Source organism: Canis aureus, chromosome 28, assembly GCF_053574225.1.
Source record: "Canis aureus isolate CA01 chromosome 28, VMU_Caureus_v.1.0, whole genome shotgun sequence".
Taxonomy (NCBI): domain Eukaryota; kingdom Metazoa; phylum Chordata; class Mammalia; order Carnivora; family Canidae; genus Canis; species Canis aureus.
In genome coordinates, this window is record NC_135638.1 from 15,537,839 (window position 1) to 15,565,202 (window position 27,364).

Genomic DNA, 27,364 nt, shown 5'->3' on the forward strand with positions numbered 1-27,364 from the left:
TATTTTATAAGAACTTCCCTTTACTAAGAAATAAATCTCAATCAAGAATAGTAACACAATTTTCATGCAGCTAACTTGTTATATTAAAATAACTACCTCTCTAGGCTATTCTAATAGCCAATGTCAAAGTGTCAATTGTGCAATTTTAAATCTTTCAGTATCTCAATATCTTATATAGGTTTGCCAGCATTTTGCCTTGCTTTTGATAACAAGCAACTCTTATCTACCTAATGAAGAAAATATAGTAACATATGAATTTAAAGCATAATTTAGGTAAACCAATCTATATGGTGTTTTCCCCGCATGAATATGTACCTTTTAGAAACAGTATTATGATTTTTTTCTTTCCCAGATGAGAAGATACCAAAGAACTAGGCAACATAACAATCTGAATCTTACCAAATGACTACATTTCAAATGATAATGCACATCTTCAAATATTTCCTGGGATATTAACATTTGATAATTACTAACAATAATTTTTCAAATGATATTTTAATGATTTATGTTTAAATGAGTATTGAGATAAAAAGATCATATTTCTATGTTCAACACCAACATAAGCCTTTATGTCTTATGTTGTCTTTATAAGCCTAAATGCCTGAATTATCACCATTATTTTATAGCTCAATTTTTAAAGATTATGTTTCAGCAGGTTCTGTTATTATAAATTAACTCTTAGTAACAACTTAAAATTTATAAAAATTCCATCAATATTTTCTCTTCATATGAAGATTTCTGTCTACAATATTCCACATACCAGGATCATAAGAGGGTGGAGGAGGAGGAGGAAGTTTTCCACCCTCTTTAAGTGCCTGATCAAGGCCTTTAGCTGCTCTTATGGTAGCAATGAATTCTTCATGTTTTCTTCTCCAATTAGATGGTTTCTTTGGTGGTTCAGGCTATGTACAAATAAAGAGAAACCCATTTCAAAACATTTTTTTAAAAAACTAATTGAAATAAAACTTGAGGAAATGCTATATTGTTTCAAATGTTTTCTTATTAGGAGTGCTTAAATTATTTTCTTCCTAAATTTTTAATTAAAAAAAAAAAACTTCACGTAATTATATGAGATTTTTAAATTGCAATTGTAATTATAATAAACACTGCTAAATTAACTTCTTAGGGGTTGCATCCATTTAAGCTCCCACTAACAGTGTAATTTCCCTATATTACCACACTTTCTCCAACAGAGAGTATGTAAAAAAACTTTTGTTTTTTTAATTGACTGGACAGGTGAAAAATTATTCTCTCTGGTTTTATCTGGCTTTTCTTTATAATGAGTGAGTTGAGCATCTTTTTATATCATTAAGAATCATGTGCAATGTCTTTTTTGTGAACTGTTTATGTGCTTGGTCAACTTACCTGTTGGGTTACTGGTCTTATTTTTTTTTTTTAATTTTTATTTATTTATGATAGTCACAGAGAGAGAGAGAGAGAGAGAGGCAGAGACATAGGCAGAGGGAGAAGCAGGCTCCATGCACCGGGAGCCCGATGTGGGATTTGATCCCGGGTCTCCAGGATCGCGCCCTGGGCCAAAGGCAGGCGCCAAACCGCTGCGCCACCCAGGGATCCCCGTTACTGGTCTTATTTTTAACAATTTCTAAGTTATGGGCACCTGGGTGGCTCAGTTAGTTAAGCATCTGCCTTTGGCTCAGGGTCCTGGGATCAAGCCCTGCATCAGGTTCCCTGCTCAGTGAGAAGTCTATTTTTGCTCTCTCTCTGCCCATATCCCCTATTTGTGCTCTCTTGCTCCCATTCTCAAATAAAATAAAATCTTAAAAAAAAAAAAAAAAAAAAATTTCTACCTAAGTCTTTATAAGAGACTAGCCTCAGCCCTACCCTACAATATGACTATCTTCTGATCTTGTCTAAGGATCTTCTGATATTAAGAATTATTTTTAAAATATAGTTTAATTTACTTGTTCCTTTTACGGTCTCCAGATCTATAGTCACTGTTAGCAAGGCCCAACCTCACACCAAGGTAAAATGAAATTTTCCCATGTTTCCCCCCGTAGAATGTTGTTCATGATTTCATTTTAAAATTTTAAATCTTTTATAGATTTGGAATTTATCATGAGACATAGTGTGACATATAGACTCAACTTTATTTTTTGTTTTTAACATGGCTATGCAGCTGCCTCAACATCCTTTATTGACTTTGCCCCCCACTGAACTGGTAACAACTTTATCATATTCTCTTTTGTATTTGGGCCTATTTCTGAACTTTCTCTTCTGTTCCACTGTTCTGACCATCCTTTTATCGGTAACAGTGTTTTACATATTGAGACTTTATAATAACATTTTATTTATTTTTTATTTTTATTTTTATTTTTTTTTAATTTTTTTTTTTATTTTACACACACAGAGAGAGAGAGAGAGGCAGAGACATAGGCAGAGGGAGAAGCAGGCTCCATGCACCGGGAGCCCGACGTGGGATTCGATCCCGGGTCTCCAGGATCGCGCCCTGGGCCAAAGGCAGGCGCTAAACCACTGCACCACCCAGGGTCTCCCTATAATAACATTTTAATATCTGATAGGATAACACTACTTTAAGCTGCTTCTTTTTCAATCTTTTCTGGTTATTCCTGCAAGTAGATTTTTTCCCATAAGAACTTTAGAATCAGCTTGTCTAGTTTTTTTAAACTATCTTTTAACTGGAAAACTTATACATTTATAAACAACTTAAGGAACTTAATATCTTTATTCTGTTGAATCTACCTATCCAAATATATCCATTTGAAGAAGTGTTTGTGTATTTCAGGTTTTTTTATGTATTCTTTGTGGAAGTCTTATACCTTTAAAAGGTTTATTCCTAAATAATTTTTATTTTGTACTGTTCTTTTATAAAGAAGTCTTTCTTTTTTTATGTTTCAAGGAGTCTATTGAAATATGAAACCTAGTAATTTCTGTATATTACCATTATATCTCATTACTTCCGTGGCTTCTCTTACTCTTTGTAATAACTTATCAGTTGATTCTCTTGGGTTTCCCAGGTAAATCATCTCCTAATAATCATACTTTTAGCTTCTCTTTTCCAATCCCTATGCATCTACTATCTAACTGTATGTATAGCAATTACTATGTCGGTTGGAGCTTAACCTTATTCCTGTCTTTAATGGCTACCTACCTCTAAGTGTCTTTCCACAATGCATAATGATGGCTCCTGTGCTATAATACATTTATTTTGTCATATTATTGAAATACTCAACTATCCTTTTATGTTATTTTTAAAATCAAGAATCTACATTGAACCAGCAAAGTCAAAAGATGGTTCTTTAAAAACACTAATAAGGGAAGATTAATAAGTGGGGAAAAAGAAAACACAAAATACCAAGGGATGCAAAATAGTACACGATATGGTTCTTATAAACATGAAGAAAAAAAGAAGATACTAATAGGATGCCTGGATGGCTCAGTTGGTTAAAATGTCTGCCTTCAGGACAGCCCAGGTAGCTCAGTGGTTTAGTGCCACCTTCAGCCCAGGGCGTGATTCTGGAGATCCAGGATTGAGTCCCACATCAGGCTCCCTGCATGGAGCCTGCTTCTCCCTCTGCCTGTGCCTCTGCCTTTCTCTCTCTCTCTCTCTGTGTCTCTCATGAATAAATAAATTAAAAAAAAAAAAAAAAAAAAAAGTCTGCCTTCAGCTCAGGTCACAATTTTGGGCTCCTGGGATCGAGCCCTACATAGGGCTCCCTGCTTTGTGAGGAGTCTGCAGCTTCTTCTCCTTCAGCCTGCGGCTCCCCCTGCTTGTGCTATCTCTCTCTGTCAAATAGATAAATAAAATCTTGAAAAAGAAAAAGAAGATACTATAATGGACCTTTATGCTAATGAATTTAACAACATTAAGTGGACAATATCCTTGATAAACACCACTAAACAGGTATCAAAGAAACAGAAAACCACAACAGTCCTAAAGGTTTTGTTTTTGTTTTTGTTTTTGTTTTTTAGTGAATCTGTTTTTTAAAAACCTAAAGAAAACTCCTGGCCCAGTTGCCTTTACTGTTGAATTGTTGCAGACATTTAAGTAAGGAAGAAATAGCATCAATCTTTTAAAAACTCTTTCAAATAATTAAGAAAAACCAAGAGAACAACTTCCTAACTGCTCTTAGGAGAGCAACAGAAGTTTGATAAAAAGAAAAATTACAAACTTACCTCTCTCACGAATATAGATACAAAATCTTAACTAAATACAAGCAAATTTAGATGTCGAATATGACTGACTCTTTAAAGTTTCTAATTTGGGATGCCTAGGTGCCTCAGCGGTTGAGCTCAGAGTGTGATCCCGGGGGTTCCAGGATCAAGTCCCGCATCAGGCTCTCTGTGAGGAGGCTGCTTCTCCCTCTGCCTATGTCTCTGCCTCTCTGTGTGTCTCTCATGAATAAATAAATAAAATCTTTAAAAAAAATAAAGTTTCTTATTTTATGGTGAAAGGTCTGATCATAACATTCACCTGTTCCATGAATATAACTCATCTACTGGTAAGTTTTCCTGCTCTCATCCTCCCTTCTTCTCACAGCACCCTCGTGTCAAAGCTAAGTTAATGGTTTTTTATTCCTCATCATTGAATGAGTTAGATTTTCCTGGTGCAGCTATTTACAAGAGGTTCTGGGGAGGAGAGGTCCACAATCCCCTTCCAAGCTACACAAACCCACAGCTAGGTCACTTCTCTATTGTACCAGATACAGAAGAAAATAGGTCTCTCTGTGATTATAAAGCAGACACATCTTTCATGCTTCTCTAAACAGTGTGGGTCCAGGAAGGCTACTGCTGCCAGCCATGCTTTCTTCAGTAACCACACTAACCATTTCAAAAAAAAAAAAAAAAAGAAAGAAAAAAGAAAAAAAGGACCTAGCCCTTTAGACAGGCCCCTTACCTTCAAAAAGAGTATTTTGTTTTCAGTAGTGCTTTTAGAGAGCTTCTGCCATTAGGTCCCTTCAACTCTCTGTGCCTTTTCTCTCTACTTTCTCCTTCCTGGTCTTTGTCTAATTTCAGCTAGGCTCATTGCAGCTCCTGGACTCGATCCCTGGTTTCCAGGATCAAGTCCTGGGCAGAAGGTGGCACCAAACTACTGAGCCGCCGGGGCTGCCCCTTTATAAATTTTAATGTGCATTTGACTCGCTCAAGGATTTTGTTAAAATGCAAATTCTAATTCAGTATTTCTGGGTGGGATCTGAGATTCTGCATTTCTAATGAGTTCCCAAATAGTGCTGATATTACTGTTCAATGAACCACACTTCTTAAGTACCAAGAAATTAAACTACTTAATGTAAGCAATGGTTTTTACTCTGCTTTTAACTGAAGATTAATTTTTTCACTATTGGAACCCTTCTCCCTTAAAAAGAAATAGCATGGGGCACCTGGATGGTTCAGTAAGCATCCAACTGCTAATTTCAGCTCAGGTCATGACCTCAGGATTATGGGATCAAGCCTCACATCATGCTCTACACTCAGCACAGAGTATGCCTGAGATTCTCTCTCTCCTGCTCCTAATCCCCACTTGCACATGCTCTCCCTCCAATAATTAAATAAATCTTTAACAAAAATAGGATATTTTTTATTGAGAGATCACCATGGATAAACTCAATGTAATCCTCCTAAGAACCCTATAAGAGAGATAGATACTACCCTTACTATCACCATTTTACAGATAAAGAGATGTATAGATTAAGTAACTTAACCCAACACAACATGGTAAGTAACAGAGCAAGGGTTAAATCCAGGCAAGTCTGACTCTTGAGCCAGTTTTTGTTTTCATACCCACTATATTATACTGTCTCTACAAATTTCAGTAGTTCATCTCTTAGCTGATAGAAGCCAATATAATCGTATGTCTGGCAGGTATACTAAGAAAAATAACAAATAATGGTTTATGTACATTATTCAAATTTTACCATCCCTCACTTAAACAGTCATAGACTGGAAAAGATGAACATTCGACTTTCCTATTATAAAATGATTTTATTAATAAAATTAACTGCCCCATAGGGAAATGTTTTCTGGTAGCACTGGGAGAAGTTATTATCGCTGAAGCAGGGTTTTATTTCAAAAACGTATTCAGTGAGGTACTCAAATTTTGACTATTTTACTGAACTAACTCTTTAAAACTATGTCCAACAAAGTATGTATGTGCATTATTCTTAGCACCATAACATATCAGAGGTAGTATTAAGGAGAGATTATTAAAGGAGATTCACTATTCACTGCCTTCAAAGAAAATAAACTGAGAATGGCTATACATGGACAGCTGGGTAACTGATCAAACTTCCCCACAAAGCATAAGATCACAATTACTGATAATCAATCAAGATAATCAATATCTATTATGCAAGGATATCTGTAAATTATAGCTTTCCTTTGTATACAGAGACTATACTACTAAGAGCTTAAACTGCACTTAAATTATGTCTGAATAATTAACAATGACTTAGGACGAATATGTGAGGACTTTTTAATTATTTCTAGCCTATAGCTAAGCAATTGGCTCTCCAATGCCACAAAAACCTCACTGTAATAGGCTGTGAGACAGTAGCTTGGTTTCTCCTTTGCAGAAGTTTAAAATAAACAAGTTTCTCATCATTTCTATTTTTTTTTAAGATTTTATTTATTTATGCATGAAAGACACACGGGGGGGGGGGGGGGGGGTCAGAGACATAGGCAGAGGGAGAAGCAGGCTCCATGCAGGGAGCCCGATGCGGGACTCAGTCCCGGGTCTCCAGGATCACGCCCTGGACCAAAGGTGGCACTAAACCACTGAGCCACCCAGGCTGCCCTCTGATCATTTCTAAACTGAAAACATGAAGCAGAATTCTCATTATTCTTCAATCTTATCACAACACATAATTATAATTGTTTTCAATATACACAGCAGCAAAGTTCATACTATTAAAAAAACTACGTAATTACCCTAGGTTTAAGAGGCTTTACTGTTGGGATATCAGTTCCTTCAGCTCTTTGTCTGCTTGAATCAAAAGTCTTACGTTTTTTAGTGGCAGTTTTCTGGCAAATGGGTCCATGTTTTTTCTGTTAAGATAAAGAAATGCAATATATCATTTTCTTTTCTACAGAAGGGTATTCTACAAAACTTCACATTGTCATTTGAGCCAATTTAAAAACTGGAAGATGAAATAATAATACTTAAATAAGGCATATTGTGCTTTAACTAAAATCGTTAAAAAGTATATATAATGCATGCTATAAGTTATCTTTCTCAAGGAAGTATGAATTCTATATATAATAAGAAAGATAAATACTCTTCCAAAATTTAATTAAGAATTATTGAACATTCTAGTTTTCACACTAGTAAGAATAAGGAAAATAATATAACCAAGTCAAAGCTAGTTAAGTGAAAAAAAAAAAAAAGAGTTCTCGTCATCACTAAATACATGAAAACAGATACTGGAAAAAGAATGTAAACAGAGACTACATTAGTGTGAGGATTACAAAAGTCAACACAATAGTAATAGGCTTGTTTACTAAAGTTATTACCATAACAGTAGTATGTTAACATAACATTAACCAAATAATTGGGCATGTCAGATTTGTGTCTTTCCTCCACAAATCACCACTTTATTCTCTTCTGGAACAAGTTTTCTACCTTCCTTTAAGCCTGATTTTTCTTGAACTATCTAGCATTCCACTTCTATAGGTTTTTTAAATATGGCTGCAAACTCATTCATTCAATCATTCATGTATTCATTTTAAGGACATTACCGTGGACACTCATAACTGATCTCCAATTAGCCTATTGGATAAATAATCATTCTCCCTCCCCCAAATAAAACATGTTAATGGATGACATCAGTGCACTATGTGCATCTTTTTTCTTTTGTATTTTGATAAACGCTGAACAAGCTAGAACTGTTAAATTTTATCTAAGAAAAGAGGAAACCTCAAAACTGGTTGGTTTGATATCATAGAATCTCTTATATTTTCAATACACAATTAGAAATCAATTGTTTTACATATGTTATTAGTTTTCATTTTAACAAACAAGCACTAAAATTATATCTATAAAAAACCTCGTCAATATGAAAAAAATTAAGTGTGGCTAATAGGCAACTTTCTTTTTTTTTTTTTAATAGGCAACTTTCTAATAGATGTCTGTTCTTACACTGAGTTATATGTATCAAAAGTATGTAGTGCTTGTTCCCAAATCTGATGTATTATATAAGCTGTAGTTGTATAATGATTACATTATTTGATTAAATATTAAATAAATAAGGGCAGAAGAAGGCATTTTCTTTCCTATGTAAACTGAGTGGAATGCTTTGAAAATGGTTTGAAAAACAATGAGTTGATACAAAAACAATAAAAAAAAATCACTGAGTTATGTGTAGGCAAGATGTTTTTAAAGGACAAATGAAAAAAGCTGTCATTATTTAAAAGGAGTCCATAGTCCGATAGACACTTTAGATCATTAAATCCTTGCTTTGCTTTAAAGAAGCAAACTAGAAATAGTAACACACATTCCAGATTGTAGCAGAACTCTAACGAACAAATTCATATTCAAAGAAAAGTCTTTATTCTACAACAAAATATTAATAAATGTATATTTATATTTAAAGAAAACATAAAATATTTTAGATACATATGCATTTTTCCCTTTATTCTCTAGTTAGTTGGCGATTTTATATTAAAATCAATAAAAGTGCTTCTATTTGTGTTACTAAATGAAAGCATCTAAAAAATGCATAATATATTTTAGGTACACTTTCAATTGAAAAGAATTTTTCTTCAGAGTATTTCAAATATACATAAGAATTAGGAGAATAATGTCCCATTTATTCATCAATACGATTATCAACAATCTAGCAATCCTGTCATCTATACCAGCTTTTTTCCTCCCAAGTACTTGAAAGCAAATTCTAGACATCGAATCATTCCTTATCTTTAAACATTATTATGTATTTTTGAGTTTTTGTTTTGTTTTTGTTAATATTCCCACAGAGAAACACTTTAGCAGAGTAGTTGAAGACCAAACTAACTCTGAAGAGACCACTCTAGAAACACAGCTGGAACTGGTAACTCTTGAAAAAGAACACTGGGGAAAAAAAAAAAAAAAAAGAACACTGGCCAGTATCTCTTTAAGTAATTCCACAGAGGTTCTTTCCATAAGAGTTGTCCTAAAACATTGAACAATTACAGATCTACTATAATCCAAAGGAAAAAGGTACTCACTAACGCCACTGGAAAGAATGTTCTTCCACATATCTTGCAAGGTAACAATTCTCCCACTTGGACACTTCCATTTTCTAAAACAGAAGAGAATTTAATCAATAATTCTTTGCTTAAATTGTAAAACTTCCAAATTTTAATATCATCATATATAAGTTGTCAGTTCTTGTGGAAAATGTCTTGTTTAATTTTGGAATAAGCAATATTACTGAGTAAAATAGGCACAAGACTTAGATTTATCAGGGGTCAAAAAGGCCATGCCAAATACTCAAGTTATGATTTAAGAATCACCAAACTGATATTGTTGGGAATATTTTGTTTTCTTTCATTTTAACCAAACTAATTTATTATATTCTCTAAATTTACAACTTCTCTCTACCTTAAATTACCAAACCTTAAACACCAAGTTTACCTTAATGTTAATATTGTATATTATTAATCTTCAAAGCATTAAGATACAACATTGGTGATCAGTGAGGTGGCTTCCTGAGATGATCTAGGGAGTCTAGGATAAAAAGAATCATTTTCTGTTTAAAAACAGACAATAGGAAGTATAACGCTTTAAAGAAAAAATCGTCTCGTTACTATGCTTGCTACCTTTATTACGTGAATTGTTTATTATTTTATACAGATAATATTATATGAGGATTCAATGGACTGGCAAAGTAATATATTCTGTCCTGTGGCATAGTGCATTAAATAAGGGACAAGTAAGTGAAACTTAATCAAAACTTAAAAATCTGTTACATATTTTCATACAACACATTTTGTAACTAAATTGCTTTAAAAGAAACAACTACATTCTTCGGAATTCTACATAGCTGAGTCATTTTGTCATTTTATTATCTAGCCAATTATCAAAAAAAGATAAAATTTCCATACCTGTAATTTTCTAAAAATGATATTTGAACCTATACCTTAAACATATTTTCTGCTGAATATTTTACTGTTAAAATTCCTTTATCACATGAAAGACAAACAGAAAGCCACTTTGTTTTAGAAATAATCTAAAGGGGCAGCCCGGGTGGCTCAGCGGTTTAGCGCCACCTACAGCTCAGGGAGTGATCCTGGAGACCCCAGGATCGAGTCCCAGGTGGGGCTCCCTGCAGGGAGCCTGCTTCTCCCTCTGCCTGTGTCTCTGCCTCTCTCTCTCCCCTCTCTGTGTATTCTCATGAATGAATAAACAAAATCTTTTAAAAAAATTAATAATAATCTAAAGAAACTCATGAGAAAAGTACAATTACAACTTCAAATAATTTGTCCCAAAGTGTTAGTGAGTTCAAGAATCAAAATAGACCTGGGTGGGAATACAATCAAACAGTAACAGAAAAACTGTTTTGTTCTCTCATTCTCTTAATACTCCACTACCCTCTTTTAATGATAGTGACTATCTGTCATCTTAGATGGAAGCAATGTCTCTACAGTGGCAATTACGCAGTGAATACTACAAAGCAAAGCTAAGATTTCCCTGATTTGTTCTTCTCCAATACCAGAGGGTAGGTTACTTAAGGAGAGCAACCTCATTTACAGACTTAATTGTACTATCTAAAAAGTTGAGGCAGTTGCTGGATAGTCTGTTATGTACATTAAGATAAGAATGTCTTCATGAGAAAAATGAGTGGGGAATATCAGAAAGGGAGACAGAACATGAGAGACTCCTAACTCTGGGAAACGAACTAGGGGTGGTAGAAAGGGAGGTGGGCAGGGGGTGGGGATGACTGGGTGACGGGCACTGAGGGGGGGCACTTGATGGGATGAGCACTGGGTGTTATTCTATATGTTGGCAAATTGAACACCAATAAAAAATAAATTTATAAAAAAAAAGAATGTCTTCATGATGGTCAAAGTGATACCACATGATACATCATCTATTAAGTTTGCTTATTTATAGCTTTCCTATATTCCCTTAAATTCTAAGCAATGATTTAAAAATTCATCAGTACAGAATGTTAAAAAGTATTACCTATTTTACTCACTTAAAAGTATATTTCAGTTAAATGACAAAGCAAAATTTTATAAAAATTCACTATTGAGAAAAATATTTTCAACCCATAAAATAATGTGAGTACCTAGTTGGGCACTTACCACTTGCCAAGCACATATAAAGTAATAGTAACACGAGGGCGGAATAACACAATCATTATTCTTATAAAGCGAACAGTCTACATAATTTACTTCTTCACTATATCTAAGAACCAAATTATTCCCCATTTTTAATGTTATAGCAACTACAATACCAGCATATAATAAAATATAATTCCTGGCATTAATTCCTACAAGTTTTCAAATATGTTCCAATTGTCTTTAAAGGAAAAGGAAATCCTTATTACTAAAAGGTAGAAAAAATGAAAAAACAGCATTAAAGAGAGAGTACTGAAGAATAATTATCTCAAAAAAGAAAAAAAAGTAAGCCATTGCTTTATTCAAAATAAATAAAGATATAAATGTATAATTTTCTCCCTCTTATATTATCTGGTTATACAGCATAGCCCTATAATTCACAAAATATAACATGCACATGTATGCCAGCATCAACACCCCCCTGTACCAACAGGTCATGCATGATAAGCAGCTTAGGTTCAGAGTCACAAAGCCACATTTTGTTGTAATGGTATTCATTAAAAGACATGAGAGCAAAAAAGGCACTGGAATTTGTCTGATTAAGTCTCAACTCTATCACACAGAATTATGACTCCCTGCGCAAAATATTCAACCTTACTAAGGTTCAGCTTCCTCTTATATAAAATTTGGAAGGAAGTTAGGTTAAAAGGCCTATATGGTCCCCTTTATCTCTAATAAATTATAATAAATATACTATATTTACTTACTAAAATCTACCTTAAAACAAGTTCATGGATAGTAACACATCTCTTTTAATGGTATTAAATTAAACAAAAATTTGCTCATATTTAAGGATGATTAAACTGCAGATGGTGGAATGAATGCTTCAGGTAGCATGTACAATGTTGAGAAAAACCACTTCCATTTGTCTACATACAACTAAGGATAAGGAACTAGAGCAAAGAACATGATGCCCCTCTCCTTGTTGGAAGAATCTTCACTACATGACTTAGAAGAAAATGTATGACTGATCATATAAATAACCTCAGTTTAACATTTGTTTAATGAGGATATTATCTGCTCAATCTACCTTAAAATGTAAGCGATCATCTGAGATGTTATAAATGAAAATGCTTTAGAACCAATGAAATAAGAAAATACTACTATCCAGCGGATGCAAGCAAACTCCACTAATCTCTTCTGTGTGGCAAAAGCTAGCAAATTTTGAGGCTTATAAAAATATAGTAGAGATAATACGCAGAGGGGTGGTGACTAATGTAGCAGAGAAAAAACACTGTTGAAAGAAGCACTCAAATAAATGGACAAAATCAAGTAAATAAAGTACTCTAATATTCGAAAACTCTCAAGAAGCTAACTTCTCCTTATGAAATTTATCTCCCACACAATGTTGATTCTGTTATGCATTACTCCATTTAGCACCTTCAAAACCTGCACCATAAGACTTGAAATGGTATCTTTATGTAATACTATTAAATATATATATACACCTATATATATCACATATAGATGTAAAATAATATGCTATTTAAATAGTTATGCCATTCTAAAATTCAAGAAATAGGAAAGAACGTTTTCAAAAGAAAAGAAATCTTAGAAATTAAGAACTGTTCTGGCCTTTGTAACATGTCCATTTCTTCACCACTGGTCACTGCTCATCTGAATCTAACCTTTAGAACAAACTTTCCTTTTGAAGGATACAACATCTGTTATACCACTCTCTTCCAACAATCCTTTTCAAAGTCTAGTAATTTTCAGGTCTATAATCTCTAATAATTAATCTCACAAGATTTTCCTCTTGAAGATCATCCTAGATTTCAACATTCACATCTCACCCACTCAACATATAGCCTTCACCCTCCATTCCTTTTCAGTCCATCACTCCAGTTCAGCAAAAATGACTGTTAAAATAATTTAGTAAACGGTCCCCCTCTAGACTCTTAAAATACCCAAACGCCCTCTTTAACCACACACTTCTACCTTCTAATTCTCTTCAAATCACCTTCTTGATCTCAGAGTGATTGGCATTTTGATAACTCATTCCTGGTTTCACTTCCCTTCCTACTCAGTCTGAACCTGACTAGTCATTTCCACTTTCACCAATCACCCTCAAATCCCTTGCTCCAAGGTCACATAGTTGGCATATGCTAGATTAAACAGATGAGTTTTTTTTTTTTAGATGAGTTTTTATAGAGCAGAATTTACTTAGTCTTAATAAAAGAGATTTAGTATACTATTTCCCTAACAGAGAGCCTTTCTGACCCTAGGAGATATTTAGGACCAATGTCCTGAAGCACATTTTTTTTTTCGAAACACTGGCTTACATTTACTGACTAGCTCCTCTACCTCCCTTTCTCTCCCTATCTGAACCTCAGGCAAACTTTATCAGGCCTAAACACGACATTAAAATAAATCAATTTGTTGATTCTACAAGTATTTGTTGAGCACCTAGCATGAGATAGGAACTGTTCTATGAGGTAAGCAAACAGTGATGATCTTACAGAGCTTCTACTCTTCTAACATGGAAAAAATAAAGACAAAATATAGAAGATGTCAGGTGATGATAAGCACAATGTAGAAAAAATACAGAAAAGTAAGGAGACAGAGGTCAGTCATAGTGTTATGTGTAAGCATGTCTGGGAAGTGGGTAGGATCAGGGAAAGTGTCTTTAATGAGATTTTTAGAGTGGAGACCTTAAGACTCTTAAGAGAGAAACCACCATGAATCTAACTGCCAAATGCAGAGGTACCTGCCTGGCTCAGCTGGGAAAGCATATGACATGATCTCAGGGTATTACTTTCAAATAATAATAATAATAATAATAATAATAATAGTAATAATAATTGCCAAATCCAAAGTCCTCTTTTGAATATTCATCCTACTGGACCTTTCTATAGCATAAGGCACTACTGATCAATCTCTCCCATCTTTAAAGTGTTTTCTCTCTTGGCTTCAATGATATTTCTCCCCACTTAAGCCCAAGTTTTTCAGATCTCAGAAGCTAAGCAGGGTTTGAGCTGGTTAGTACTTATACCTCCAGTAATACCTGATGCAACAGGCTTTTTCTGGCACATATTCACTACTCAATAAATATTAGTTTCTTACCACTTTCCTTTCTTGATAATATTTAAACCTCTTTACAGACTTCTTCCCACTCCAATTTCCTTTCCTGCTCAACCCTAAAGCATCAATTCCTCCCAAAGCTTTTTCCCTCATTTTATAACATACAACTTTCCTAAGTGAATGCATCCACTTGCTGTCACTTACATGTTATGACTACTAAGCTCAAAACTCTACATAAACATTCACAAGTAGCCACGAGATGTTTCTACTAGATAGTCCTCAACCTGTACAAACACATTTCTAAAGCCAAACTCATTGCCTCTTCTCCCACACTTGGTCTTCCTTCTTGGTTAAAAATATTATGACCTCTTAGTCACAGCTAGACAGGCCTTCATCTTTGATTCCTTTTCCTCTCTCACATCCAACAGTCATATCTCACCTCTCTATCTCAGAAATATCTTCTAAATCTATCCTCCCTTTTTAATTCCCACTGTTTGTGCCCTCGTTCAAATCCTCATCCCATATATGTATTCCCAGTCTCTTCTTTCTCCAGTCTATCCTGCTACTTAAAGCCAACTAGTGATTGCCCACAATCCCTTCTTAGCATGCTGTTTTACTTAAACTGAATCACTCCTAAGTTCCTCACACATTTCCTATGAGTAAACCCATCCAATAAACAAGTACTGAAGAGGCCTCCTACGTCGAGGCACTTCGCTGAATGCTTTATATATGTGACATCATCATTTAATCTTGACATAGTTCAGGTAGATTGGTAGTTAATAGCTCTAGCTTTTATAGCTGAGGAATTGTTTTAACTTCAACAAAAACTCTCAGAGCTTTAATTAGTTTAAACCACTTGAAATTACTAATATTCAATTGTTTTGCTGTACAAAAAAAAAACAATTTCATATATTTTAACCTAATTAGAACTAAACACATTATAGTTAATGATCGTAACTCATTTTGTTAAAAAAAACAAAAACAAAAACAAACCCAAAAAGTAAGGAGCAGGTATGGTTTACCGAAACACATCATAAGCTGAGCACATAAAACATGCCTCTCATAACATAATCATATTCCATCGGAATACTGTATTTTTAATCCATGTAATTGAATATTATGCTAGTACTCAAATAATTCATTATATTTTAAAAGCATTCTTAGTAAGATTTCAATAGTAATGTCATAGTACTGCTAAAATATAAGGTTCACTGAAACACAGACTCAATGACAGCAGGGCTTTGACTTTTTATTTTTTGCTATGTCTCCAGGACCTAGAATGGTGCCCATCATGGACACAGTCATTCATCTAGCAACAAATATTTATTAAGTACCTACTCTGTGTCAGGCTATTTTAGGGGCTTGGCATACCTAAGTGAAAAAAAAAAAGATGAAGATCTTTGCTTTAATTACAAACATTAAATAAAATAAAAATCGGCAGAAAAGTTGTTTTGAAGCATTTTGTGTGTTACAATAACTTCACAAGAATTCCAGAACCCACGATCCTACCCCATTATGCTACAAGACCACCATGTATTTTTAAGTTTATTAAAAGCAAAAGGTGTCTCCTGGAGTCTTCTAAAAAAAAAAAAAATAGTATCTTGGGGGATCCCTGGGTGGCTCAGCAGTTTAGCACCTGCCTTCTGCCCAGGGCATGATCCTGGAGACCTGGGATCCACTCCCACGTCGGGCTCCCTGCATGGGGCCTGCTTCTCCCTCTGCCTGTGTCTCTGCCTCTCTCTCTCTCTCTCTCTGTCTCTCATAAATAAATAAATAAAATATTTTAAAAAATATAGTATCTTGAAAGTAAGGAGGGTGATCATTACAATTCCTGTTTCGTGGAAACTAAATCTCCCTGAAATAAATTAGATGGGCAAGGCCTTCACTCCGGACCTTCACTCCTCACAGTATACTGCAGCTGCCCACAAATGGAACATTATCAGAACTCTTATCTACCATTCTCAAGCTGTTTACTATGAGAGTAAAACCCTGAAAAACGATCATACTCATCGTTACATCTGGGTTTTTTGTTTCTTTTTGTCTTTGCGGGGGGGGGGGGGGAGGTTGGTATGCTTAGGTAACTGCAAAAACTTACCGGTCATTACTTTTCACTTCATAACACAACCTGAAATAATTTGCTCTCTGGCATACAACACTAAATAAACAGGGCTCCATACCTCTGTTTATTTTTAATTCCACCTGAATCTATGTAAAATAGGAGGGGGGGGGGCGGCGCGAAGAGCTAAATCAAGGCGATACTATCTTTCAATTCTGCAAGCTTATTCTTCCACCAGGAGGGCCGACCACAATTTGAAAAAACAATCTTGAAACTGTGGTTGCCCGTGCCGGTTTTCTTTCCTTTGTTGTTTTTAGGCAAAGGCTATATAGTACAGAGGACAGAACGGACAAAAATAATAGAGAAGTGAAAGAAGAGAGAACAAAGCAAAATCTGGAGTCATGGTTACAGCACAAGGATCAACTCAAAGGTGAGGACTCAATGCCGGCTCTTCCTCACAGAGTCCTCATTAAGGAGCCCTCAAATCCTTCTGTGAATCTATTGTCCCCAGCTCCTAAAGCTGGCCGGTGACTCTTCCTTGGGAGATGCTCTTGGCATCCCTCCCACCGAAGATGCGGTACAAACAGAAAGACGGTTTCCTAGGGAAACGGGCCAAGGGAGGTGTCAGGAGCTGGAGGCTGGAAACACAGGCTGGCCCAGGAGGGAGGCCATGGACATTAACGAACGGTCCATTTGCAAGGAAAATAAAATCTGGCCGGACAGCGATCACCGAAAGGGCGCTCAGGAGTCAGGCAAGACGAGAAGATGGCAGCAAGGGGCCCGCAGGCGGGTGCCCAAGGGAGTCTCCGGCGCGCGTGGGGGACCCCAGCGGAGGAGCGCCCGGGGCGGGCAGCCTGGGACGCTGCGCCGCACGGCGTCGGGGCTGCAGGGCTGCGGCCGGCCGGGCCTCCGCGGGGGAGCGGCTGCGTCCGCCGCTCCGGACCAGCCCTCGCCTCCGCGGCCCCGCTCTCCCGGGCCCCCTGGGCTGCCCACGCCCGCGCTAGCCGCCCGGCCCTCACCCCTTCACCGCCTCACCTTCCAGTCCCTCCATTGCGCCACCGCCTCCGGCTCCGCGAGATCCCTCCCGCCGCCGCCGCCGCCGCCGCCGCCACCGCCCAGCTCCGGCTGTAGCAACGCGGCCGCACCTCCCACCCGCTAACATCCCGAGCTCCCATTGGCCCGACGCTGAGGGGCGGGGCTTCGGGGGCGGGGCCTCGGGGGGCGGGGCCTCACCGGGAGGGGGCGCGCCTCCTGCAGCCGCTGCACCGCTGTCTGGGAGCTCTCGCGGCCGTCGCCCCGGTAAGGCTAAACCGCTTCAGGTTGCGTGCGGTCGCCAGACGCCGCCTTTGTTCTCCTGACCGCAGACCCGTTCCCTCACGCCCTGTCCTTCCCCCTTGGAGTGGCTCAGCTCGCCGTGGGCCGCCGTTCCCCCGCCCCTCAGTGGGTCGGTGCAGTCCTGTCTTCCCGTGTGTCCCTCTGCGGGCTCTCCGCGAACACAGCCCTACCCGCGTGGGTGCAGCGCGCTCTCCGTTTTCCGCCAAGAGCTCGCACGGCCTCCCCTGAGTGTACTTCCCTAGACTTGATATTCACACACTGATGGAGGAGTTAAGGCCCCCCCACCCCCCCAATAATCCTACTTTGTGCCTGGGATTGTAGAACTGAGATTGCACCAAACGCTTGGAAACGGTATCCTCAGCCTGAACGCTTGGACCGAACCTTCGACGTGAAACCCGACGCCCCCCCTCATCTACTCTGGGCCTACGCAGCCCCTATACTTTATCATCCCTTAACTAACGTAGTCTGCTGGCTTCATAACTTCTGAAGTAATATCAAAACTATGTCTGATGAGGGAGTTCAAGGGCAGAACTCACAGAATGAAGGCCTGTTTCTGCCAGAGTCCAAACCTTTGGGGGATGAAGGTAACTTCAAAACTAGCTAAAACTTTTAACAGCCTAACACATTTCAGGACGAATAAATTGCTTTGAAAATTTGATTTACTAGACCATATCATGGGTTATCTCCAGTATATCTACTGGCAAGTCATCACTATTAATGTCATTTCTCTGCAAATCTTATATTAATTTTCTTCTCTTATATTTTTTAATATTAATTTTCTGATTTATCTGTTTCGTTGCAGAGTTTTCACATCATATCTAGCTTTATCTACTGCGAAAAGTATGTATCTGACAAAGCAGTGGTTCTCCAACTCCTGCTCCAATGATGGTATGTGTAACAGTTGACCCTTGAGTAATATGGGGGTTAGAGATGCTGACATCTGCACAGCGGAAAGTCCACGTATAACTTTTGACTCCTCAAAAACTTAACTGTTGACTGGAAGCCTTTCAAATAGCATGAAAAGTCAATTAACACATATTTTGTATATGATATGTATTATATACTGTACTCTTACAATAAAGCAACCCAGAGAAAAGAAAGTGTTACCGGGAAAATCATAAGAAAGAGAAAATACTGTTTTAGAGTACTGTTTTTATTTTTTTTAAAATCCACATGTAAGTGGACTCCCACAGTTCAAACCTGTATTTTTTTCAAGGGTAAACTATATAAACTAGAAACAAACACGGGTGGGAGGGGGGCATTACCTCTTATTGGGAAGGGTACTCAAGTTAGTTGAATATGGTGTGGTTCACCTATTACGCAGAGTCATGTGAAGGAAAACTTCAACCATGCCTGTTTCTATTCCTGTCCTTCTCATGGTTCTGCTCTGACTTTTCTGTTCCTTTTAACATTTGAGACCCTGGGCCCTACTCACTAGACCACAGCCACATGCCACTTAGCCTCCCTGGCCTAAGTGGAAAGGTCCTTTTTCCTTGGTGCTGCTAAGACAAAGCCAGAATTGTGGGAGAGTGGATGGGGAGAACTTTTAAAAGAGCACAAAGGTGGCGATCCCTGGATGGCTCAGTGGTTTAGTGCCTGCCTTCGGCCCAGGGCATGATCCTGGAGTCCCAGGATTGAGTCCCACATCAGGCTCCCTGCATGGAGCCTGCTTCTCGCTCTGCCTGTGTCTCTGCCTCTCTCTCTCTCTGTGTGTCTCTGATGAATAAATAAATAAAATCTTAAAAAAAAAAAAGTGCAAGGAGGGAAAAAGCACACTTGGAAGAAAACCCATAAATAAAGAAACAATTTATGTTACAAATTGCAAGTTCTTGAACTGAAGTCAAGTCAAAGATTGAGTTGGCTAATACATACTCTATTAGACATAATAGCTGTAGTAACAACAAAAACAATAAGGCAGTAATAATGATAACAATTTTTAAAAAAATCATGGTAAGCATATTTTAGGTCCTTTTCATATGTTCACTTATTTTGTCTTCAAAATAATTCTTCAGAGGATACTCTAATTTTCATTTTTCAGAACTAATTATTTATTTTCTAGATGTCTCAGATTATTTTTTTGCTATATTTATACTATTAGTGAATGTAACTTGGATTTAAACTCTGATCTGATGTCTATGGCAATGCCATGGGACTCCTGAGTTTCCTTCCTTACCTTGCTGCCTAGTTGCCTCAAATGTAATTCTAAATATTCAGACATGTTGTGGAAGGTATACTTGGGTAGCCATTACTACTATGAATCTTAATTCTCTAAAATATGCCTGCTAATCTCCTCTACAGATAATAGGCTCTCAGCACTTTTATGTTACAGCTGTCCTGACTCCTGTAGCTTTTTCCTGGTCCTGACATCTGAGCTAAGAGGACAGTTTCTTATCTGCCTTCCTAAATTCCATCCTCTGCCTCCTGCATGCTTGGCCTGAGTCTGGTCTTGGTGCTTTCTCCCAACTTTACTCCGTCTTGTTTTATTCCATTTTTCTGATGCGTCCATTAGACAAATATTTGTTGAGTACGTACTATGTTTCAGGCCCATTTCAGTACTAGCCAATTACTAAAATGAATGAATCTCAGTTTCTTCTCATATTCCTTATCTGTTCATATTTCTTTTTAGCTGCCAAGTGATCTTTTTAGCTAATAACAACAGTCATGGATAAATACAAAATATTTTCTCACCTCTTTATCATACGAAAAAGAAAGCAAAGGTTCAGAGATGTTTTATTGACTCAATCCAGATGACAAACTAGTAAGTAATTGAAATAGATATTGGACCCTGTATTATTATATCATATCCCTGATTATGCCTTGCATTACTTTCTCTTCAACCATTATTTCCTGGAACCAATCCAAATCTCTTTTGCACCTTCCAAAGGGCTGAGCAAGCCACATATACCTTCTTGTTTCAAAGTTCCAGCATCCTGTTGGATCTTACACAAAGATCAATTTCCCTTTCAGAAACATTTGGCTCTCATTCAGATCATTTGCAAAGCACAGCTAAATGAGATTCTGAATATCAGAATCCAACTCAATTTATCAACTTCCACTATGTAGGATGTTTCTTTCCTCCCAAGCCTCTAGAGGAATGACCCACCAAGTTAGTAATTCACACATTTATTAATCATAACAAAATGATAATTTTCATCAAAAACAAAAAAAGCATTATTTCCCCCAAAAGGGAAAAAAGGGCTGTTGAACAGTTTTCTAGATTATTAGAAAGATTCATTTTCTAGATTGTTACTAGATTTATTTTGTAGATTGAAGTAAAAACATAATTCTTTAAGTGTTCAGGGAGAAAATTAGTAATAGTCCTAAATAAGAAAACACTGAGAAAAGGAAGGAAAAAAAAAAAAAAAGCTTCATCTCCTTTATTGATTGGAGGCTACTCCATTTGCAGTGTGATAATGACTATTCTACTCTTTCCCCTCTAGTTCCAAAAGGAACTCCAATTCCAAAAGGTATCTCTATTCTCCCTACTTTCAAAACTAATTCTAAGCAGCAATAGGATACATTTTTTCAACCTTCAGTTATGATTGCATCTATCCATCTCATCCCACCACATCCCAAATCTTAACTGAAATTGAGATAGTCCCACATAGATGACTCTGTTCTCAGCATAACAGGAAGCTCCAAAAAAGCCTCTCTGCTATCTGTGCAGTTAACATCTAGCAGAGAAGGCTCTGGGCAAGACATAATACAGTGATAGAGGACAATATATTATTTAGTTTTAGGCAATGTGGTACAGCTTATAAAAGTAATTAGTTTCAGGGAGACATTTACATGGATAGAACAATTTTAAAAGCCTTATGGAGAAGTAGAACTTAAATTCTATCTTGAAGGATGTCATTGGATAGGCAAAGATCACTGAGGATGAGGGGGCTATAGCATAAGACTTAAGAAATTTATGCAAGTCTGGCATGTTCTGGGATAATCAGTAAAGAAACAAAGAAAGTAATTATATTTATTCATGATGTAATATTTTCTCCTAAGTCACAAAGTATAGGCATTGTAGGTATATATTTCATATACCTACATATTTTAATCTCAGTTGCAGAGTGTTGAATTAATAATACTTACCAGTGTACAACACATGTCAGCTGCCTACACAAAGGCCTCTTTTCCCCCATTTATTATTATTTAGATTTTCATGCACCATTTTAACTCTATTTACCAACCTACTCACTATAAGCATCATTATATTGCATTTAATCTCAAAGATCACAGATATCTTTGGATATATATGGTTCCTTAAAGCATATGTGGTACTGTTTTATATGTGCATCTGTTCTTATTTTACATACATGACCTTACACTGTAGCCTTCATTCAATTTGAAAGTTTTAACTAAGTATTCATGTAAAGATTCACACATGCTCCTATATATAACACCAGTTTATTGCTTCTGAATGCTGGGTAGTATTTTAGTACATATACACTGCATTTTATTTACCCATTTCTGTAGCGATGGGCATCCAGTTGCATCTAACCTGCTGCTACAATGAACATCTTTGTGCCTGTCCCCTTATGAACCTGAGCTCAAGTTTCTCTGGGATACATCCCTGGAATGGATTACTGGATCATATTCATTTCTAGTAAGTATGCCCAAATTGTTCTCTCTGATGGCTGTACCAGTATACACTGCTGTCAGCCATGTGAAAGAGTGCTCATCTTCCTATATCTCATTAATAGCTGGCTTACCTCTAATTTTTCCCAATCCATTGAAAATCAAGACTTGGGCATCTCTTTGTATACTTGCTAGATTTGACTTTCAGTGAATTGCCTGGTTTTATCCATATCTTATACTGGGATTCTCATTTATTCCTAGAGATTTGTAAATTCCTTGTATATTTTAGATGTTAAATTCTTGCTAATTTTGATTATTTTAAAAATCTTTTTTTCCAAAAAAAAAAAAAAACAAAAACACTTTTTCCAGTCTGTGAAATATTTGATAACATTGTCTATGACACCTTTCATTAAACAGAAAATTTTAACTTTAATTCTGTCAAATTCATCAATATATCTTTCTTATGAATTGTGCATTTGTGTTTTTATAAAATTCTTTTCACTTCTAGATTATGAGAGTATTTGCTTATGCGTTTTTCTATTAGTGTAACCAAATCTAATCCTGAGAAGACAGAGACAATTTAGATACAGACTAGGGAGGACAGCAAAAACACTCTTTTTTTTTTCCTAGTGCCCTGTATGTTATGGGGTAACTCTAAAAATTCAAATAAGAACCAATGCCTAGAACTGTTCTGACACATTGTGAACTTCAGCTTTTTGCCTATGGTTTCCAGGAGAGTCCAGTGTTGTCAGGTGCTCTTTTCCCACCTGGAGGAAGAGAAACAGAATAAAGGACAAAAAAAACATATCATGAGACCTTTCCACCTTGCCTTAATATGAATCATAGCTTCAGTGGGGCCTTTAAAAGAGTTTTCTTAAAAATGCTATTATGTATTACAAGTCAATACTATGTAATGTTAATGATGATGTCAGGATATTTATACTAAGGACAAAAAAGGAAGTCTCCCATTATAAATCACGTAAGTGAATATCTTGGCACTTCTTTATGATTTTAAAAGCCGATTTATGAATCTGTTTCTTAAAATGATTATTAGATACTATAGTTTCTCTAGCTACTTTTTAATGGAAACAGCTATTTGAGAATTCACTCTATAAATACATGTAATTACTAATATAATTGATTACTTGGTTCTAAGAACAAACAGGTAAAAGTGAAAAACCAAAGCTCAGATTTTCATTGTAATTATGCATGTTATTAGAATTATCTGCCATTAACTATTTATATAAATGTCCACATTAGCAAACCTCTTTCTAGAAAAGTCGCTTATTACAGTTTTGCATTGAAAGTATATTATTCTATTTACTTCTTACTTATAATGTACTTCTTACTTAGAATAAATTTGGTATATTTTCTCTCTAATTTTGTAACATGAGTCCAACATGAGCAAGTCCAGTTTGCTTGCTGTTTCTAAGAAACATAGAATTGCTTAAGCAAGCCTTAAGTACATTTGTGTTTCTTAGAAGCTAACAGATAACCAAGAAAACAGAAATAAGGATTTCCTCTGGCTCTGTTTTCAAACAATATAAAGTTTATATTTTCATAAGAAAGAGAAATTCCAGATAATTATTTATAGGAACTTAATTTATATGTAATTCAAGGAAGGACTAGTGTTCAAAACCATAAAGACTACAGTGAATACTAGTCTTTTTTTTTTTTTTAATTCAGAAAGTTCTCCCTTTGCAATGCCTCTGCTTTTATGAACATTGATGTCCTTTTGTAGTGGAGTTTGTTGTTGCCAGCTTCAGATCCCCTTTACTGGAAGGTACATCCAGCCCAGCTGTTGAGAATGCTGGCTGATAACCCATAGCTACTTTCTTCTCCAAAGAATTACCTTCCTTATGAAGAGTACTGCCATACTTAAGAGGTTAGTTATGGCCCTCATCATCAAAAGGGCATCCCACATCCAAAGAGACTCTTGGGTACAATAACCTAACCTTGATTCAAGGTGAGCTGAAGCCAATCTTCATAGAAGACCACATCCTTGCTTACCTATCTTCTCACTACCCTAACATGTTTCCCTCACTCAGGAGGAGTTTTTTCTAATAAATCACTTACACAAGAATCCCCATCTCAGTCTCTAGCTTCTAAGGAACTAACCTAAGGTCCCTTTAGATGTGTATAGTGGTGCCAATGTAATGACCTAGTGCTATTACTAAAAGTTATCCATGTCCAGCTGTACTTGAGTTGATAATAACCATACAGAATATTAACTATTCAGTGCTTCTAATAATTCTCTACATTTGCATATGACATTGTTTTTGAGAAGCTTAGTGTAATACTTAAGTCATTGGTATTCAGTAAATACTTGCTAAGTGACTGAAGAGATATGAGTGAATGGTGTGGTTTTCAAAACAGTTCTTTTGAGTAGGCAGAGAGGTTTTATGTAACACATAATGGTTAGGTTTAATATGTTACTATGAATACCATTTTCCATATTTTCCATATTTCTCGTGTTTCATCATAACCTACCTGTGAGGTAGATGTTATTCTTCTCATTTTCATGTTGAAGATATTGAGATACAATAAGACTAAGTGACTTTTTCAAAGTTACAGTGAATAGGTATTGGCGTTGGAATATGTAAATAGATTATCTGACTTGAGATCTGTATACTATAGCATAACTACTTTTTCTTAATAAGAATAGTGAGCCTGTTGAAAATGACAAGGGAAGGCATTGGATTTCTACTCAAGTTTCAGATCAGGAAAGAGAGGACTGGTAAATCGCTCATGCAATGAAATAAAAGGAAACCATCTGAATTACTCTTTATTTCTCTTAAGGATAGAATCTGTGTGTGATGGCTAATTTTATGTGTCAACTTGACTAGACCACAATTTCTAGATATTTGGTTAGAAATTATTCTGGATGTTTCTATGAAGGTGTTTTCTGAATGAGATATTAACATTTAAATTGGTGATCTTTGAATAAGGCAGATTATCTTCCATAATATGGGTGGGCCTCATCCAATCAGTGGAAAAAAGACTGTCTTTCCCTGAGCAAGAAGGAATTCTGCCTTTGGACTCAAACTATAACTTTACCCTGGATTTCCAACTTTATGGTAACTCTGCAGATTTTGAACTTGAAAGTTTCCACAATTGTGTGAACCAGTTGTTTAAATCTTTCTCTCCTTATATATGTATATGCACACTCCATAAAGATATGTGTTTATGCACATGTATACATAAGTATATATGTATGTACATGTTGTGCATATATGTGTTCTCTCTGGAGAACCCTGATTAATACACCATTCTTACCCACATAGGTGGGTAACTAACATCTAAAAAGCAACAAAATAAAACCAAGAATATTCTCAGGAAGATTTTATAATCTTTATATAAAAACCTTTGCCGGGATCCCTGGGTGGCGCAGCGGTTTGGCATCTGCCTTTGGCCCAGGGCGTGATCCTGGAGACCCGGGATCGAATCCCACATCGGGCTCCCGGTGCATGGGGCCTGCTTCTCCCTATGTCTCTGCCTCTCTCTTTCTGTGACTATCATAAATTAAAAAAAAAAAAAAAAAAAAAAAAAAAAAAAAAACCTTTGCCATATTCAAATACTCCATTAGCAGATTTTAGTTGTTAGAGATCTCCTTTATTCCCATCCTCTTTTTAAAGAGATACATACTTCATCTCTTAGTATATTAGTTTGGACACTAAAAGGCAAACCATGGCCCAATTGCAAAAAATAAATTTATAAAGATCTTAACAATCTTCTCCCACTGTAACTTTATTCTGGAAAGACCCAGAAAAATTTATTTAAAGACTTCTAATATGGGTAGTTGGTTAGCTAAACCAAGGACTAAAACTGAGGTCTTATGTCTTCTAGCCCTTTGCCCTCCAGGCTGTAATTTTCTCTCTCACATACACAAAATTTTACATCGTTCAATTTTAGACATTCTACGAAAAAAAAGCTTGTGACTTCAAGGAATTTAAAATGTAGTTAGTTAATAGAACAAGAGCATATGAAGAATATAACATATGACAAATAGCAAATTAATAGTATTTTGGATATAATTAATGGCCAAATGAAAGCAATAGCAAATAAGTACTAAATATTCAAAGTAGAGAGATTATCTAGGGCTGTTTCCGGGGAAGGGTTGATGAAGAAGGACTAAGTATTGAGAATGGAAGCCCTACAGATGTTTACAATTTTGATGAAGTGACAAGATATTAAAAAATGCCACAAATACATGCTCACATATCCAGTGCATACACTGGTGTAATGAAAAGTTAAGGTCAAAAGAGGCAGAACAATTATAGGGAAAAATGTCTATGTGGTTTGGAATTGGGAAAATTTCTTATAAGAAATACATTTTGTGGGGATCCCTTGGTGGCTCAGCAGTTTAGCACCTGCCTTTGGCCCAGGGCGCGATCCTGGAGTCCGGGGATCGAGTCCCGTGTCAGGCTCCCGGCATGGAGCCTTCTTCTCCCTCCTCCTGTGTCTCTGCCTCTCTCTCTCTCTCTCTCTCTCTCTGTCTATCATAAATAAATAAATAAATCTTAAAAAAGAAATACCTTTTGTATTTGTTCTTGGAAGATGTGTAGGATTATGACAGGCATTTTGGGTAGTGAGTTGATCACAGGATGAACAAAGGGAAAAAAGTAGGAATGCTAATGTCAAAATCAAAGGACAGTGAGAACATGTTGAAAATGGAAAATTAATTAGATAAGTATTTGCTGTGAGAATAATATATTGTTATATGTGGGAAATTTAAATTGGGTGCAGATTATAGAAGATCCTGAGTGTGAAGCTTTCAAACTAAAATTTATTTCATAAACAGTGAAAGATCTTCAGGTTTGATGATTTTTGTACAGGGTAAAAATTTTTTTAAGTATAATTTAAGATGAATATGTTTGGTAGAGACAGTACACAGGGTAATCTCTTGGAAAGAATCTGAAATGACCCAAACCTAACAGTATGATGTTCTGGCCTATTGTGGTAACAGAGCTGATAGATTTAGGGGTATGGTTTTATAATATTTAATATTACTCTTCTCCAGGGTACAAGTGTACACATCTTTTCTTGCTAATTACACTAGCCACCAAAAGGTGACTTCAAGTA

At 36.3% G+C, this 27,364-nt stretch overlaps 1 protein-coding gene and 1 long non-coding RNA gene across 13 annotated transcripts in view; one reads left to right on the plus strand and one right to left on the minus strand.

Moving 5' to 3' along the window:
* Positions 1 to 17,535, minus strand: part of ZC2HC1A (zinc finger C2HC-type containing 1A) — a 190,034-nt gene extending 172,499 nt beyond the window's left edge. For all 9 annotated transcript variants that reach the window (XR_013367109.1, XR_013367107.1, XR_013367106.1 and 6 more), the window contains exons 1-4: positions 17,411 to 17,535; positions 9,181 to 9,254; positions 6,907 to 7,023; positions 761 to 902 (exon numbers count right to left, since the gene is read on the minus strand). Coding sequence is in view for 2 of the 9 variants with exons in the window: in XM_077876487.1 (XP_077732613.1) it covers positions 761 to 902; positions 6,907 to 7,023; positions 9,181 to 9,254; positions 17,411 to 17,426 (349 nt within the window). In the remaining 7 variants the exon portion in view is untranslated. The remainder of the gene's footprint in view (positions 1 to 760; positions 903 to 6,906; positions 7,024 to 9,180; positions 9,255 to 17,410) is intronic.
* A 52-nt stretch (positions 17,536 to 17,587) lies between these two features.
* The window catches only part of LOC144300463 (uncharacterized), a 445,593-nt gene continuing 435,816 nt past the window's right edge, over positions 17,588 to 27,364 (plus strand). For all 4 annotated transcript variants that reach the window (XR_013367111.1, XR_013367112.1, XR_013367113.1 and 1 more), the window contains exons 1-3: positions 17,588 to 17,674; positions 18,513 to 18,598; positions 22,181 to 22,310. This is a non-coding gene — a long non-coding RNA (uncharacterized LOC144300463). The remainder of the gene's footprint in view (positions 17,675 to 18,512; positions 18,599 to 22,180; positions 22,311 to 27,364) is intronic.